The sequence below is a fragment of the Heterobasidion irregulare genome (genome assembly GCF_000320585.1).
Source record: "Heterobasidion irregulare TC 32-1 unplaced genomic scaffold scaffold_05, whole genome shotgun sequence".
NCBI lineage: Eukaryota > Fungi > Basidiomycota > Agaricomycetes > Russulales > Bondarzewiaceae > Heterobasidion > Heterobasidion irregulare.
Window position 1 is genome coordinate 1510851 of NW_009258201.1, and position 17878 is coordinate 1528728.

General features: G+C 49.4%; 3 protein-coding genes across 3 annotated transcripts; 1 reads left to right on the forward strand and 2 right to left on the reverse strand.

Annotated features, from left to right (window-relative positions):
• Positions 1 to 209: 209 nt before the first annotated feature.
• Positions 210 to 2080, reverse strand: HETIRDRAFT_36898 (cyclopropane-fatty-acyl-phospholipid synthase). Its single transcript, XM_009547495.1, has 8 exons — positions 1958 to 2080; positions 1706 to 1902; positions 1070 to 1527; positions 961 to 1004; positions 594 to 846; positions 535 to 541; positions 425 to 465; positions 210 to 363 (listed from the first exon to the last, which is right to left on the reverse strand). Exons 1-8 carry the CDS (start codon positions 2030 to 2032, stop codon positions 302 to 304), a joined length of 1137 nt encoding a protein of 378 aa, XP_009545790.1. The 5' UTR covers positions 2033 to 2080; the 3' UTR covers positions 210 to 301.
• A 7365-nt stretch (positions 2081 to 9445) lies between these two features.
• On the reverse strand, positions 9446 to 13923 carry HETIRDRAFT_434256 (uncharacterized protein; the record flags this gene model as incomplete). Its single annotated transcript, XM_009548134.1, has 4 exons — positions 9446 to 12533; positions 12561 to 13299; positions 13430 to 13433; positions 13459 to 13923. The coding sequence occupies 4 exons, from the start codon at positions 13921 to 13923 to the stop codon at positions 9446 to 9448; spliced, it is 4296 nt and encodes a 1431-aa protein (XP_009546429.1).
• A 15-nt stretch (positions 13924 to 13938) lies between these two features.
• On the forward strand, positions 13939 to 17787 carry HETIRDRAFT_173511 (H+/Ca2+ exchanger Vxc1-like protein; the record flags this gene model as incomplete). Its single annotated transcript, XM_009548135.1, has 7 exons — positions 13939 to 16089; positions 16150 to 16311; positions 16368 to 17037; positions 17094 to 17241; positions 17296 to 17412; positions 17471 to 17584; positions 17646 to 17787. The coding sequence occupies 7 exons, from the start codon at positions 13939 to 13941 to the stop codon at positions 17785 to 17787; spliced, it is 3504 nt and encodes a 1167-aa protein (XP_009546430.1).
• Between the last annotated feature and the right edge of the window lie 91 nt (positions 17788 to 17878).

The following is a 17878-nucleotide window of genomic DNA, read 5'->3' on the forward strand; positions in this document are numbered from 1 at the left end:
AGAAGACGCCATTCTGACACCAAGAGTTGCGCTGTCCAGAAGGGACCCAATAAAAACCCACCCAGACGTTGGTCTACATGAGTGAGTGCATGGCGATCTAACAGAGAAGCGTACTGGACATATGCCAGGCCCGATGAGTGCAGTGAAGTGTTTCAGGAGCAATTGCAAGTAGGTCCTCTCCGTTCGCATCTGACGTGAGGGGTGGCAATCATGGGCTGAATAGCTCAGCAGTCAACAAGTGGTCATTCGAATGATTTTATAACCCATTCAAGATAGACAATTCCCTGGGTGGCCATCTGTTCTATTCAAACGTATTGCACCCCATGGCCCCATTGGCTTCACGCGTGAACGCGATGACATGATCTATGAACAACAAAGAAACGATGAGATGGAGCCCATGACGCATGCGGAGCGACTTAGATACCGTTCAATAGACGTGTCGTAAACCCCACTTCGCAGTAGCAGCTACCAAACCGATGCATGTCAGTGTCATCGCCTCGTGGTATGATGTTGTGACCCTCACAAGTAATCTGCAAGTAACACAGGTCAGTGTCTTTCCTGTATATGTAGCAGACAGCGACTGAGTGACATACATATCCACTTTCTCCAGAATACCTGCAACTCCGTTTGGCCGTTGGGCCCATCGAACGCTCCCGGATGCTCTCGACGTAGCGCCTCCTCAATCGTATGGAAGTTGTCAATGAAGCGGCGACGCCATTCGCGTAGTGTACGGGCGTAGTGCGGGCCTATATTTGACACGGAATCCACTAGGAGTCGGCCCGAAGTCGCACTGGTGAGGGTTGCATGTAGTACAGAAAGAGTCGGTAGCAGGCCGCCCGGGAAGACTTGACAGATATGAATATGAGAGTGATGGATGTCTGTAGATGTCGGACTTACTCTACAGATTAAGAAACGATGAGCTGATAGAAGGGAAAAAATGTGATACGAATCGGCTCTTACCCATTTTCGAATGAAATCAACTTCCTTCTCATATTTATCGAATCCTAGAGAGGGATGGAGGCTCAGTAGTCAAACATGAGGCTCAGCAGATTAGAGAGACTATACCCACGTCCTTCCGGTATAGTGATCACTTGTACGACACCTACGGCGTCCTTCTCTTTCAGCACATGATCGATGACACTCCAGTATGTCTCATAATTCTCTTTTCCAACTGCTTCCAGCATTTCGACGCTCACGACCCTATCAAAACGACCCGTCCACTCTGTTGGGATTTCACGATAGTCCATGAGGTGCACCCGTACTCGATCTTCCAGGCCATGCTTCTCGATAAGCTGCGTAACGTAGGAATGTTGATGGGCGGAGAGTGTTAGAGTGTCAATTTGTGTATCAGGCACGCCTTGAGCGATATGAAGTGCAAGCGCACCCCAACCACTTCCGATCTCAAGGATGCGATGGCCCGGTAAAATACATGCTTTTCTCGTAATGTGCTGTAATTTGAGGATTTGCCCCGCGTGTAACTCATCGTTGAAGTCGGGTGGTGACGAGGGGGGAGGAGAAGCCGAAGGGCTGGACGATAGCAAGGAACTAGAAGAGCTGAACGGTGATGGAAGTTGCTTGAAGAAGTGGCGCAGAGGTTTTGCATGGGGAAGGTGGTGGTGGAGGTCTCCATCCAGATCCGGGAAAATGGCGCATGAATACGTCATATCCGGCGACAAAAACGCTACAGAAAATGCATTAGCAAAACCATAAATACATTTCTGATGTAGGGGCATGCATACCGGAGAACATATCATTAGATAGATCATAGTGGGCCGAGATATTCGAGCGCGAGTTACTCAGCGTATTGAGGAAACGATACGATGTCAGTCGCTGTGGTAGGCTAAAAAGCCATGAAAAGTTCGAATCGAGATTCTGTAGACTTTCCCGATTGTGTATGAAGATCTAGATAGCCTGTCGATCAGTGATAATTAGTGAATAAAAACCTATTCAAGCTCACAAGGAAGACGGGTAACAAATCGTCACACTCCACTTCACCATACATATATGCTTCGCTAAAGCCCAGATCCCCCATAGTGCACAGTCGCACCCAGAACGTCTCACTGATGACTCGCAACTCAGCTTTCACACCTGACGACGCGTCGAAATGCTTTGCGTGATGTGGAGGGAACTCGTATACATGGTTTGGTGTGACAATGCGCAGGCTTCCCTTCTGAATTCTCTGGAAGACTCTGATCATGAATTTCAGTATCTGCCAGGCCATCACAAATGTGTGCAACGCACGTCGTAACAGCAATCTCTGCAAACTTGGAAACAGGAGAAAGCCCGGTCTTGAATGCCTTCTCTCTGATAAATTGGAGGGTGTTGTCAGCCAGACCCAGCAGGGAGAAATTGTGCTGAAACGGGGTATCCAGAAGTTGATTGCTCATGGTGGAAATGACGTGACCACTGGTCAAGGTGGTGCAGTTGGTGGTGGGAAGGCGGGGAAGAGCTCAGGCAGCAAGGATTTTATGACATGCTCGTGGTGGTAAGGGGCCGACAGAGCGGGTAAACGTGAGCTTCGTCGTCTCCACGATGCCACCCCGCGATCGCCGAGTCGGTCGACGTTGCGACAAGTTCGTCGTCGACTGGAGTCCATCTCGATCGTAAGCTGGCTGCAATTTACCGTGAGAAGTGGCTTTGAGCTGATTGCACCCAGTGTTGAATAACGGCTTGGTTTCTTAACACAATTATGCGAAACGACGACAAGGAAACGATGAAGAATCCGCAGAAGTAGCCAGGAAGATTGCCGAAGAGACTGACGTGCCGATTGACATGACACTGTCGCCCGCCATCGGAAATGGAAATCGGCCATGGTCGGTGACTCGGCGACGGGCGGCGATACCGTCCGCTCCGAGAACTAACCGAGCATGCTTAGTGGACTGCTCTTTTGGACAAAATGAGGGCTGCAGGCACATAGAACCGGTCCCAGTTTTTACATATGCATTTTGAATCAGATGAGGACTTAGTTCATGTAGGATGTACATTTTTTTTTCAAAATGCTCAAGAGAATCCTGTGAGATAGATATTGATATAAGTAAGGTGGAAGAAGGGCTATAGATGGTTTGATATATAAAGATGCTATCAAACATAGACATCTCATTGCTGTCCAAATTCATGTCATATTCACAACACATCAATATTCCCACTCAACCTCCCCTACCCTGAGCCAGTCTAGTATTGCCCTATAGGAGTTGCCTCCTTAGCTGCTCATTCACAGCTCTTTTGAACTCTTTTGTTGCCTTTGCCATGTGAAGCAAGGCTGGAGTATCCATCTGAGTAAGTGCTCTATCAAGTAGAAGGGCCTGCTGAGCCTGATAAAGTGCTGTCAATCTATCAGATGTTATATATGCATACTGAAGAGATGGTGCATCTTGAAGGGCCAAAAGCTGCTTGATGTCAGATGCATTGCCTACTGATGGTGAAGATTTGGGTATTAGGGGCAAACCTGAAGCCATGACTAAGATAGAGAGCAATCAACCTGGTTTATGCTATAGCTAAGTGGGGGAAATGTCAACTGGTGACATTGAGAAAACCTTGTAATAATGATACTTATCATCTACATGTGGAGTTTCTGGCACTATAGAATTGTCTATTGATAAAAATAAGTTATGGTCAGGCAAGGTGATTATCTGGCTACAAATGAAGATTTAGTAAAGAAGACCCACTAATATCTGCTCCTTCCTGCAATTGAGATGTGAATCTCCTAGCCTCTAGTAACTCTAATAGTGTCTCTTATTAATCCCAATCTTCTTCTTCTTTATGATCTGACTGCAATCTTTGTTGGCCTTTTGGCAGGTCAAGGGCCTCAATTACCTATGTGTTGGCATCTGTAGCTGCCTTGATCTGTTGCTGATGAACCTGTTTATATGACTCTATCTTAACATGATCCAAAATCACCTAACAACTTAACATTAAAGTCTCCATTAAACACGATTTCAAGCAGGCCTTGCTATTAGATACATGACTCTGACTTGATGTCATAGCGGCCAGTTGAGTCTTCAATCATTTTTTAGTTCTTGATCTTAAAGATATAAATAGAGGCCATTTCTTTAATGTAAAAGACAAATCAAGTACAGATAACTTTGGCAATAATTTTTGAGATATGTGAGGGGTGGGCTTGTCACAAACTTGTATTGATTTCTCAGCCACTGCTTGAATAATGGCCACTGTAGGAAGAATGGACATAATATGAGGGTTATGTGTGCACACCACATCCTTTGGAATGGCACTGCATCAGGAAATACACAAGTTGTCTTTTCTGTCTTATATGGCTCGATAAATGAGATAAGACAGTATAAGATATGAAAAATGATAAGGAAGCTGTCTTGTGGACAACAGGTCTACATCTGGAAAACCACCCCTTTGTATTAAGCTCTAATTAGTTCTATTTATGCATAATTAAGAATGATTAGGATTAGACATTTTTAGCTTACCCCCCCTCTAAACCTGTTCTAATTAAACATAATTTTCCTAAATCAGGAATTATTAGGATTGATTATAACTTGAAATTTCGGAAAAATCATACTAAATCAAGCATCACAGTTCTCATAGCCTTCTTACAGAGTCATGTCTATTAGAGCACTAGTTCAATACCTAAACATAGAATATACCTTATAACAAACTTGCCTTCTGCCAGAGTTAAACCAACAACCTCATGTGTGCAAGCACCCAGGACAGATGCTCTAAGCCACTAAGCCACAAGGTCTAAGATATGAACTTGGTAATCAAAATAAATAGACATAATATAGGCAACCTCAACATCTCTGATTTTATTTAACATTTATCTTTCCTCTATCTTATAAATAAATAGGTCAATAAATATCTAAAAAGTCAGGTCTTTCAGGATTTAGTTTAAACACCAGCTAAGAAGATAATAAACCAATGGAAAATCAATAATACACTTTATATAGGATAAAATAAATTATGGCACTTATACAATTTGGACTGAGAATGTGTAAAACTATGATTGAGTGTAATATTTAATAGGACTCTACTGGTATAGACAATGCTACCTGAATTTGCAAATTTGATCAAAAACATGATTATGAATAATCAAGATCCAATAAGAGAGAGGGGTTTTCCAAATAGCCACTAGTGAGGTAGAGGGTGGGGACAAGGGTATATGTATGGCATGCCTATATATAAATAAGCACAAGATTGTTGGAGGTGATCTTAATATGCTTAATGCATATATTTCCTATATGGCAGGCAAAAATATTATTCTGGCACCACATACTAATATGACTGTCTTTTCCACAGCCTAATAGTTAGAGGAAAACACCAAGTTTGAGCATCTTCTGTATAACAAGGCAATAAACAATATAAATAGTGCTAAAAATTGTAATATCAATAGTGATGGTGATTGTGTGCTGCACAAGATAGTATTAGCCACTGCACTGATAGACAAGGTCTATAAGGCTGCATATAGCATATCCCTAAGTCCAACCCACATGTTGTGTCTTATAATGACCAGTAGCAGGCATTGGCTAACAATGACAACTTTAATGATCTTGTGTGCAAGGACAAGGTACCTAGGTCTTCATAGCCTCTTGTGGCAGCTGCCAAGCTGCCAACAAAGTGGCTGGGGGCATCAATGCACATTTCTCTCTTTCTATATCCCTTGTAAAGGCAGCTGGAAAGTCAGCAAAAGAGCTACAAGATAATGGCATAGGCATATATGAAGGAGAGTAATATGCTGAAATAGTATAGAATATGCCACATCTTTACCTTCTTACTGATAGAGCAGTAGTACTTACTATTTCCTACTGATAATTAAAGACTTCTTAGTATAGAATTAGTGCTAATATCATGAAATTAGAAACTAATCTAATGCTCACAATGTGTTGCTCCTAATTAGGAAATTAGACACTTTTAGATACTATTAACACTTTTAGATACTTTTAGACACTATTAGATATAATCCGGAGCTAATACAAGGGGGTGTTTTTCCAGATGTATATCATCAAGACGGAGCATAAGCTGAAAGACGTCAAAATAAGCTGTAAGACCAAGTGAAAAAGCCTAAAAATTCTTGTCTTTCCGGTGACTTGCCTATAGTAGCTACCTTGATATAAGCCTAATGTCATAATGAATGTAGCTGTGCTCTCAGAAACTCTCAGAATGCTTTCAAAAAGTATTGGATAGATCAATATAATCAGTATTTTTTGGGCAATTTGCGGAATACAGTAGTACATTATACACAGCTCCTCGTAGACCTCGTCTCAAGCCCCCGCAGCCAATTTCCTCTATGCCAAAGCAATGCTTTATTGTATGGGCAGCCAGGTGTCTCTGGATCCAATTGGTGAAGCTGATTATTCAGCCGTGAAGGCGGTGATCAGGCCTTGGAGATGCGAGGAGCACTGTGGCCTTTGCAAAAGAAGAAACATGTAAGCACAAACTACAAAAAGAAGATCAGGAAGAAAGCTTACGGATCACCCCTCCAAGGAGTCCTCAGCAGCCGAATCTAAGGTTGTTGGTTCAACTCTGGCAGAAGGCAAGTTTGTTATAAGGTATATTCTATGTTTAGGTATTGAACTAGTGCTCTAATAGACATGACTCTATAAGAAGGCTATGAGAACTGTGATGCTTGATTTATTATGATTTTTCCGAAATTTCAAGTTATAATCAATCCTAATAATTCCTAATTTAGGAAAATTATGTTTAATTAGAACAGGTTTAGAGGGGGGGTAAGCTAAAAATGTCTAATCCTAATCGTTCTTAATTATGCATAAATAGAACTAATTAGAGCTTAATACAAAGGGGTGGTTTTCCAGATGAAAGTGTTATGATTAGGCTCATTAGGCTCTTGTGGTAGTCTATTCCAATGACAATCATCACAACTACTAGGCGGCCTTCACAGCATAAGGTGTCCTACTCTTGGGGTTATTGAATGAGCAGTTCATAACAGAAAACAGTGCAACAATTGCATAATTCTGAACTAGAGATCAAAGTTAGAGGCAGAAAAGTAATTATGGATGCACATTTGATCTTTGAATAATTACAGCATATTATTACACTACATGAACCACAGGGTTTTTTTTAGAATAAACCATGGATAAAACCCTGGATAATAATAAAGTTTTTGTTCAGATTTTCTCAAGGAAATTACCTAAATGAAAAATTAAATTTTACCCAAGGTTTTATTTGAGGATAAAACTATAACATAAAATCAAGTTTAAGCTCAGACATTTTCTTTAAGTTTGTCTTATATTAAATTTTAGGATAAACCTCTGGATAATCTTTAACTCTTATGTCACAGGACTTTTGTCATACACAATAAAATGCAAAAAATGCCACATAAATTCAGTAAATGCCTCAGTAGTCATTACAGTTATCAAGCCTATACAAGGGCTAGCTTAAATCAAAATTCATAATAATAGCCCTTGGGTTTTAAAATAAAAAAGAATACAAAGTTAGAGTACTTAATTTGACAGTCAAGTATACATGTTTAGCAACCTATAATACTTATAGTGCCAGACTATCAGTCACAACTAGTCACAACTATCTAGCACTATGATGCTAGACTATTAGAGACTATAACAACTAGTGACAACTATCTAATACTATGATGCCAGACTATTAGAGGCTGTGACAACTAGTGACAACTGTCTAATACTGCAACACTAGACCATCAGAGGCTATGACAACCAGTGACAACCCCTGTTAGCCTACTTAGTATTTGGGAATGTTTATCAGTTGTTAAACATTGTGTTAGAGGATCTAATAGTCAAATATTGTAGTTTTTGTAGAGTGTCACAGATTGTTGTAGTATCTGATAGTCTGGCATCACAGTGTCAAACCATTGTCATAGATTGTTGCAGCCTCTAATAGTCTAGTGTCATAATATTAGACAATTATCACTGGTTGTCACAGCCTCTGATAGTCTGGCATCATAGTGTTAGACAGTTGTTGCTAGTTGTCATAGGTTGTTATAGATTGTCACTGGTTATCATAGCCTCTGACAGTTTGGCATTGCAGTATCAGACAGTTGTTGCTAGCTGTCATAGCCTCTGATAGTCTAGTGTCACAGTGTCAGACAGTTGTCATAGGTTGTCACAGGTTGTCACAGGTTGTCACAGGTTGTCACTAACAGTCTGGCATTGTATAAGTATACTTGACTGTCAAATCAAGCATTCTAACTCTGTACTCTTTTTTATTTTAAAACCCAAGGGCTATTATTATGAATTTTGATTTAAGCCAGCCCTTGTACAGTCTTGATAACTGCAATGACCACTGGGGCATTTACTGAATTTATGTGGCATTTTTTGCATTTTACTGTGTGTGACAAAAGTCCTATGATATAAGAGTTAAAGATTATCCAGAGTTTTATCCTAGAATTTACTATAAGACAAACTTGAAGAAAATGTCTGAGCTTAAACTTAATGGTATGTTACAGTTTTATCCTGGAATCAAACCTTGGCTAAACTTTAAGTTTTTATTTAGGTAATTTCCTCAGACAAATCTGAACAAAAATTTTATTATTATCTAGGGTTTTATCCACAGTTTATCCCAGGAAAAACCTAGTCTCCATGGCTGACCTTATACAGAAGATAGTTGTTCTGTGTTAAGGTCTGCTTCCAAATGCTAGGGCCTTGCAGGTAATACCAATTCTGGCATTCACTGCTCTAAAATAATGGACTTTGTGAGGAATGTGTCACCTAACCTAACACATAAGGGGAAAATGCTTACCAGCTAGATAAATGGTGCTTACTGGGTAAGATTTTGTTTAATGCAATAGGTAAGTTGGAATAACTAATTATATTTTGCTTTGGTCACTGGTTTGAGTCCTGCTCAAAACACCATCCATTGTGTTCAAATTTTTTCATCACTATAATTCTATGCTCTTTCTACCTTTCTATGTCAATTAAATCTCTTTCTGAGCATCAAGGCTGCCCGTAAATGATATTTTGAGCTTTCTCTCGACCTGCACGTGCGCTGCTTTGCACGTGGGTGAGCTGAGTTTGAAAAGATATCAAATCAGGCCGAAATGCCTACTACCTGCAAGGGTGTGTGATTTGGAAGTAGCCCAGGAAAAACCCTGCGGTGCACGCAGTGTTACGGCTGCGTCGGCTCTACGCCGCCTGGGCGGCGCGCGCGAATAAAGAATAAGGAGAGATCGCAGTGAGATCGCTCGGACTAACAGGCTCGTTTATGGAATTGGTGTGTTCTCTGCACATACAACCGCTTTTGCATTTGATGGGGAGTACAGTATCTGGCACGGATTTCAAAGAGGACTTTTACCTCTCACCATTGTCACACATTCAAGCAGAACTATGGGCAAAAGCCTTGCCATCCGTCAACTAAGCTAATGCAATAACTCTACATCAATTAAGCAGCACTTATGGATACAAGCAAGGTAAGAAAAGCATGTGTCCCAAACAGAAGACATCTGAGAATGCTACAATAGATCACACACCATATCATCTCGGCAGAAATGAGCAGACGCTCATGGTGCCAACAGCCCCGCGAGCCGCTCGCGCGTCCGCTCGGTGCCCCACCGCGCCACCCATTCTGCGCGCGCGACCCGCCGCTCCTCTAGCAACGCAAAGCACTCCGGAGCCATTACGGCACTGCCCTCTCGCCTCTGCCAGTACATCACCACCTCCTGCACCACGTCCGGCGCGCCCTGCCCCACCACCGCTTCCAACAGCTTCCTCGCGCGCTCGCGCCCGTGTCCAGCATCTGCACCCATGACTAGGCCTGCATCTCCGTCCACATGCAGATCCGGCCAGATATTCGCCGCGACATGGTGCACGGCCAGCCACCGTACAAAGCCCTCCGCGCGTCCCCTACCCTCCAGGCCCTGCGCCTGCCGCCCCCCGACAAGCACGCCCAAATACGCCCCGACCACCTCCGCGCTCTCCTCCGCCGGCCACAAATACTCCCCGACCCGCGCCCCGATCGCCCTCTCGACGGGCGTGCGCACCGTCCCGAGTATATGCGCAGCGTCACCCAGCAGCGCTTTGCGATAGTCCGCGGGGTAGCGCCGCATGAGCGGCGGAAGAAGCAGCGCGGCGAAGAGCGGGTGTGCGAACGAGATGGAATCGTACAACGCGACGAAGTCGGTGTAGAACTGGTAGAACGGTGTCCCGGGCCCGAGGAAACGCGCGGAGGCGGCTTCGAGGTCATCGCTCGCGTCGAATGTGCTGGAGGGAGAGACGGAGAGCCCATCTGGGGAGTTATGCAGCGTGCACGGTGCCAGCAGGTCCTCCATCAAGACTCCCACCGCCGGATCCCGGAACACCTCACCGTCGCCATCTACCTTTCCCTCGTCCGCTGCCGCCGCTTGGTTTTGCCCATGCTCCAGCATGAACACCTTCATGCATCCAAACACAACCTCCGCGCGGCTCATCCCGAGCCCCGCGCCTCCGAGCCCATGCGCGCCCAATGCGTTCCGCACGACGCTCCCGAGTAGGAGAGAAGCGCGCACTACTTCGACCTCGCTGGCGTTCCACGCGTCGGGGAGGACGTGCCATGCAGGCGACGTGCCTGAGCGCAGAACGTGATCGAGCGCCGCGAGGGGCCAGTCGCGCGCAAGAGGGAGGCCTAAGGAGGTAGATGTAGAGCCTGACGCAGAGCTATGCGTACGGCGCCGGATAGCCCATGCAGGCGGGAGGCGCTGGGTTGTCGCGAGCTGGATCGAGCGCGGGGTTGGGACCACCGGGGCTACGTGCTCACGTTCCGTTTTGCCGCTACCACTCTCACCTCCTCCCTCAGCATCGCCGTCGCCGTCACCGTGTCCGTGAGCATGTACTTCTTTCAAAGGACGGAGCCCAAACGTCAAGAACGGCTCGATGGTGCTCATCCCACCCCGCTCCCACACGACACTAGGGGTCGCACGCCCACTTCCACGCATGAAATCCTCCGTGACCACCTTGACAACACCACCAATGATGGACCGCGCGACGTCCTCGTCGCCCGGCACCAACCTAACGAGGACAGCCGACGCCTGAGCGAGCCACAGCGCGTCGGGAGTGGTCGGCATTCGGCGGGACATGCGGACGAAGCTCGCGAGAAACGCGGTGAGCGGGCGGCAGGAGACTTGCAGGTAGCTTGGGGCGTGTTGGATGTATATGGATGCGAGGAGGGGGTGGGCTACGACAGTGGATGCCAGGGTCGAGAGACGGCGGAAAGGGAGTTGGAGTGGTGGTGAAGGGAGCGGCGTGGAGGAAAGCGGGGGCAGACAGGCGAGCCAGAGACGAAGCGCGGCCACGATGGTGTTCGCGTGCTGAGCCATAGTGCGAAGGCGCACCATCCTTTCCTCTTCCTCCTGTTCCGTCTGCGTTGTTGCTGATGCCGACGTGCCCAACATGTCCAACATGTCCTGCAGGCCCTCAATCGCCCTTGCCAATACCGCCTTCTCCTTCCCACTCTCGAACCCATCCTTGAACGCATCCACGACAACCGCTCTCTCCCCCTCCCCACCTCTCACCCCGTTCACCCGCGCGCCCTCCAACCATGCCGCCTGGACGCGCCACAGCGCCGTCCAAATCTCCTCGGCCTCCTGTTCGTCCCCTCCCTCTCCATCAGACTGACCGACCAACCGCCCCCGCATCTCGATCGCCTCCTCCGCCCACCCCCACCCAATGACTTGACTCCACAGGATCTCATGCTCCGGCGTCGTCCGATGCGGATCGACCGCGCACACCGTCCAGGCCTCCACCGCCTGCAGATAAGCCACTCTCAATCTCGCCCCCGCCACCCCGCCGGGCCTTCGCACTGCAAGGGTCAGCGACAACGACACGTATTTCCCTATGCGAGCGAGCGGCTCCGCAGCCGTCGTCGCGACGCTCGAATACACCCCATACGCCGCCATCGCGGCATACAGCCTTATCGCTGCGCCCATCAGCTCCAACGCGAGTGTACTGGAGTACGGGTACGGGTACGTCGACTCCGACCCAAAGGCGAGTTCTATGTCCGCTGGGATGGGCGCGACGACGAACCGCAGCAGCGCGTCCGCAGGGCCCACAAGCGCGCGCGCGTTGGCGCGAGAAGCGAGGACGAGCGTCATGAGTAGGTCGATAGCCTCTGGCGTCGGCTGCTCGTCGTGCGCGGAAGAGGAGGATGCAGTGCTTGTGAGCACGAGCGTGCGGAGGAGGTTGGAAATCAGTGATGGCGCGGCGACAATCGCGTCTGCGAGGGCGTTCGAATGGCGCGCCAGTCGATGTAGAATCGAAAGGAGCTGGAGGAGGGATGTGCGCGGGAGCGCCGCGGTGCCGAACGCGCGAGCAGCGTTTTGGAGGACAAAATCGACGGGAAGGGATGCGAGCGCGTCAGCATTCTTTGAATTATGAGCCTGAGACTCGTCTAGCTGGGCTTCAGTCGGAAGGTCGTTAGCAGGAGGCGGTTCGTCGCGCAGCTCGACGCCATCGACGGATGCAAACACAGGTTCATCCCACCCAACGATGCACTCCCACAACAGCTCGATGGCGCGTGCGCCCTCGCTTCCCTGCTCACTCATTGCCGCGACACCCGCCGCCACCGCCCGCCCGCGCACATCCTCCGCTTTGCTGCGCAGTACGTTTAAGCCCTCGCTCCCCTCCTGAAGATCGCTGTTCCGCGCGCTTTGCCGCTTCATCTGCCCCAAGCCCTTGATGATTCCGATCAACACGCCGACCATTGCTGTACGTTGGCCAGCGACGCTCGAGCGCGTGAGGAGAAATATGTCGTCGAGTGTGTATCCCGCGTGCGTACCCTCGGCGTGGTGGTGTAGTCCGAGGTGCGTGGGCAACGCTGCGGAGAGCGAGGGTGAGATCAGAGTACCGGTAAGGTCGAAGCGAAGATCTGTAGGGGAGTGGGCAAAGGGGGTAGGGCTAATGGTGGTAGGGGGGCCGAGGGCGTTGGAGAGGGATCGAGAGGGAGCAGACAGAGACTCGATCCATGCGAGATTGGGGTCGTGCGCAGGGGCAGAGGGGAAGAAACGCCGGCGGATGTCTTCCGGGGTACCTTCTTCAGGCTCAAGTTCACGCTCATGTTCGGTATCGACCACGATGTCAGACTCGGGGGCAGCAGACTCAAGGTCTAAGTCATCCTTCGGCTTTGGAGGCATACGCCCCGTCCACTGGCCAAGAGACATTATGACATCGCGGTCTTCGGGCGTCGGGGGTGGGAGCGCAAGCAGGGGTTTGCGGCGCGGGGAAGATGGGGCGGACTCGTAGACGTGCACGTCGTTCGGGGTGATGTCTGCAAAGCGGAGCTTACGGTTGATACCGGCGCGGCTGGAGGGGCGAGTGCTGGCCGTGGAGAGAATGGGGGGAGGGGAAGGAGACGGCGGCGGATGTGGACGTGAGTGCGAAGATTCTGTAGAACCTAGCGCTTTTTAGTGAGCGGTGTGAGCGAGAGGGTCAATGCAGACCTTTGGGAAACACGCTCGTTTCTTCGAGAGCAGTTAATGATGAGAAACAATATCTTAGAAGAAGGGAAATCATACGGACCTTTCGACATCCCGACCGTACTTACATGCTTCGAGCCCATGTCTCTCTCCATATCCCTCTCTCGTGCCTCTCGCGCCTCCTTTGCCCTCTTCAAGATCTCGCCGATACCGCTCCCGAACTTTTCCTCGATCTCGCGCTTTTCGGCCTCGCGCTCAGCGTCGGTCATAGACGCGACCTTGCGCGCGTTCTCCTCACCAACCTGGCGGAGCCAGTCGTCATCTGAGGCGTCTGCACCATTGGGAGACTGCGCGTGCGCCGGGGCAGTTGTGAATGCAGATGCAATCGATACCAATGGCGGCTCTTTGAGGCGCGCAGAAACCTTCCCACCAGCAATATTTTTCTCCCGGTTCCTCGCAAACGCGCTCTTCGAGCGGTGCTGCACGGCGGGGAAACCGGTGGCGGTTGTCTTTGAAGACGAGGGCGCTGCGGGGGTTGAGAGCTGATTGCGCTCAAAGACGGAGCCGATGAGAGGACGGGGGTTGTGGGACATGGTGGAGGGGCTGGTATGCCCGGCCGTGGCGTGAGCGAAGCCTCCTCTTGCACAGTCCACCGCCACCCGACCATATCATCCCCCTCCCCGTCCTGCTCTCTCCTCATTGTGCCGCTGCCGTGCAGGGCGATGGCCAGCCAGCAACCTGACAACGAGCAAGCCCCCTCTAGTCCCACCCAGTCCCACCTGGCGACTGCGCAGACCGTCTACGGCTCCCGACTGCCCCTCCATCGCAGCATTAGTCACGGTTCGCAATGGTCCGCCGCGGACACTCCCCAACACCACAACTTGGGCACATCGTACTCCTCCCAATACCAGAGACCGATCTCCCCTGCCCCACGGCGTCGTCCGGGCGTGAACAGGAGCTTATCTACCAGCTCCCCTAGGCGCCCGCCCGCCAGGAGCACCAGTGTAGGCAGTTCGCGCGCGCACGGCCGGTCTCTGCGCGACGATGAAGGTCTCCTGAGTGAGGATGACGAGTTCGATGGCGACGATGACGATGACAAGGATAACGAGGAGCACAGCGTAGCCGCCAGCAGGGGCAAAGCAGTCGCCGTCGATGACGTTCCGGAGAACCATGATAGCGAGGGCGAGGCTACCGAGCAGGAAGACGATCCCATCACGCTCAAAGAGCGACAATCGCTCATCAACGTCGAGCATCCGTTCGGTCTCCCCATCTGGAAACCAGCCTTGTACAAAAAATCCCGCTCCGTCACTCGTTACGCCGACCAAGCCCTTCATTCCATCCCCTCTGCGCAGGCGGAACGTCACCTCCTTCCCGGAAATATTTTATGGACTCTCTGCTTTGGCTGGTGGCTAGCCGTAGTCTGCTTCATTGTATCAGCTGTTCTCTATGTCCTCCCCCTCGGTGGACGTCGATACTCCTCGCTCATCTTCGGGCTGGGCTGGTACCTCGGCTGGCCATTCGGGAAGTACGTTGAGGGTGATCTCTCCGTCGTGGACCGTGTCCGTCTTGATGAAGAGACGCCTGTCAGTGAGACCACTGTTCATATACACTCAGGCTCGGATGGTGAGACTGTCCGTGCTTCTTCCCCTCAGAGGGACGGCAATTCTGTCCTGACTCCTCGACCGAGTCATGTTCACCCCTCGATCCATGAGCATACAGCATCGGTTTCATGGCATGACGATCCCATCTCTGGAGAAACTACTGCCCTTCTGCGGAATTCAAAGGCAGGCACAGTCGTTGTGGGGTCTCACAAGTCGTACGGTGCTGTCAGAACCACAGGTATATCGAAATCTAGCAGTAGTGTACACGATTGGCTCGGTCAGATAGCCTTCTGGCTTTTCTTTGTCTCGCTGATCGCCCCGTTGATGCTGCTCGTCTGTATCGTCTGTTGGGGACTTGTGCTTACAATTCCGATGGCCAAGCTTAATTGGGCGCTCATCAAGCATCTCTTCCAGCACCCCACCAGTATTCGGTTCTGCTCCGTTCCGTCATCTGTAGTCCTCTCTGCCGAGCCTTCGGCAACAAATGTCGACGGTGTCGCAAATATCCCGGAAGAGCATGTCACAGTCAATCACCCTCGCCTCTCTGCAGGCCAAGTTGCCCCGTCCGGGTCTCCAGATTCTACAGTGCTGCTTTGCATTTATCGGGCAGCTGGATGGCAATTCTACAAGTACACAGTCGGCGGCGTGAACATCATGTTCATTAACCTCCTTCCCATCGTCTTTTTTGTCATTTTCGACGGGTTCGTTCTGCTACCGCTGGCCGAACACCGTGAACATGCGGGGCACCATGTCCCAGCTCTCCTCGCGTTGTTGGCATCCCGTCCATTAATCTTCATACTCAGCCTCCTGAGTGTCATACCTCTTTCCTACTTCATTGGTATGGCCGTTGCCTCTATCTCAGCTCAATCCTCCATCGGTATGGGTGCCGTCATCAACGCGACATTTGGTTCGATCATCGAGATTCTCCTCTATGCCATTGCCTTGACGCAGGGCAAGGGCCGTCTCGTCGAAGGTTCTATCGTGGGCAGTCTGTTGGCAGGTGTTCTGCTTATGCCGGGTGTCAGTATGTGCAGTGGAGCTCTCAAACGGAAGGAGCAGAAGTTCAATGCGAAAAGTGCGGGCGTTACGAGCACTATGCTCATCATGGCCATTATAGGCACGCTGACCCCAACGTTGTTCTATCAAACATACGGGAATGTGAGATTCCACCGTCTCAGATCCTCTATTGATCGCTCATGTCCTGTCTTTGTGCCACAGTTCCAATTGATCTGTGACGGCTGCCCTGATCACCTTTCTTCCCTAGATGCGCCGTGGACTTGTAAACATTGTGCATACAAGCACCCAGATCCAGTGGACGATCCGTTCTACCAATCTACAGTCAAGACTTTGATGTATTTCTGCGCCGCGATTCTTCTATTCGTCAGTACATCCAGTGCCCCCTCCGAGCCCCGACCTGACCTGACCTTGTTTTGCAGTCATATATTCTAGGCCTTTGGTTCTCCTTGCGTACACATGCATCTCAGATCTGGCAGAATCCACAACAGCTTCTTCATCCTCAGGACACGAGCCGCTTGTCCCTGTATCAGAAGCTGGTTCCACAACAGGTTCAGTTTCAACCTGGCACTTCTCGGCGAGGCGAGAGCATCCTGCGTCACAAGTCAAGTCTGGCGATGACCGAAGAGAGTGTTTCACCGTCAAGAAGCGAGACTCCCGTGCCTCGCTTGAACGATCAGCTACAACCTCTCCCTGGTACCAGCCAATTCTCAGATGCAACTCAAGGTACTGCGGTGCCATCGACATCTCAGAGGCGCATCTCTTATGCCCCTCCCCCCATCATCCAGCCTCCGAGTGGGTATGCGCCGATCCTTGAGAGCGTCGACCATGCCATCAAAGATTCTGGTTTACGACAGACGCAGCTTCCGGAAACCATGACTGCAGACGACTTCACGCGTGCCGTCGCTGTCGCTACTGTCAGTGCACTTAGGCACCATACTCATGTTCCGAGAGTGCGTAGTGGTGTGATTGGCGAGGCAGATGCGGAAGAGTCTGCAGGTGGACACGGCGGACATGATGGACCCTCGTGGAGTCGAATGACGAGTGCCAGCGTCTTGCTGTCCTGCACTGCCCTTTACGCTATCATTGCAGGTCCGTTCGGCGTGCTGTGTCTTACAAGACCTGTAGCTGATAATCTATGATTGTAGAGCTACTCGTTGATGTGGTCGATGTTGTGTTGGAGGGTTCGGGCATCGACGAGAAATTCCTCGGAGTCACCTTGTTCGCCTTGGTTCCAAATACTACAGAGTTCATGAATGCGATGTCGTTCGCTATGAACGGCAACATTGCATTAAGGTATGCTTCCACGTCCGTGAGTCCAATCATTCGCTAATGTATCGTCTCGTGCAGTATGGAAATTGGGTCTGCGTATGCACTGCAAGTTTGTCTTCTCCAAATTCCTGCGATGGTCGCCTTTTCGGCTTGGTATGACCCAGCAGACGTAGGAAAGGTTGTCAATACCTTCACGTGCGTGTCTATCGGGTTTTTTTTTCTGTGGCTGATTCGCTCACAATGGTATCCGTAGGTTGATCTTCCCTCGCTGGGATGTCATTGTCATCATCTTGTCTATTTTCCTTTTGACTTATACGTATATTGAAGCGAAGGCCAACTATCATCGTGGCAGTATCCTCATTCTCAGGTACGTGCAGTGTTCTGTCATCTCGAGTTGTGGGTTTTCATCCTTGTCCCATTTTTTGTAGTTATCTCGTACTCGCCTCTGGATTCTATTTTGCGCCTCCTAGAACGGAACACTCCGGTGAAGATACCATGATTTTTGGCGCCACCGTCGTCCAGTCCTTTAAGGACTCCGCCCGATTGTTTTTCACGTCCCTAGTCAATTAGACGGTAACATCACCAAGTTGACCAATGAGATGGACTTTTGTTTTCTGCGCTACATGTAGCCGTTACGACTTATTATGATTTCTCGTCTCTA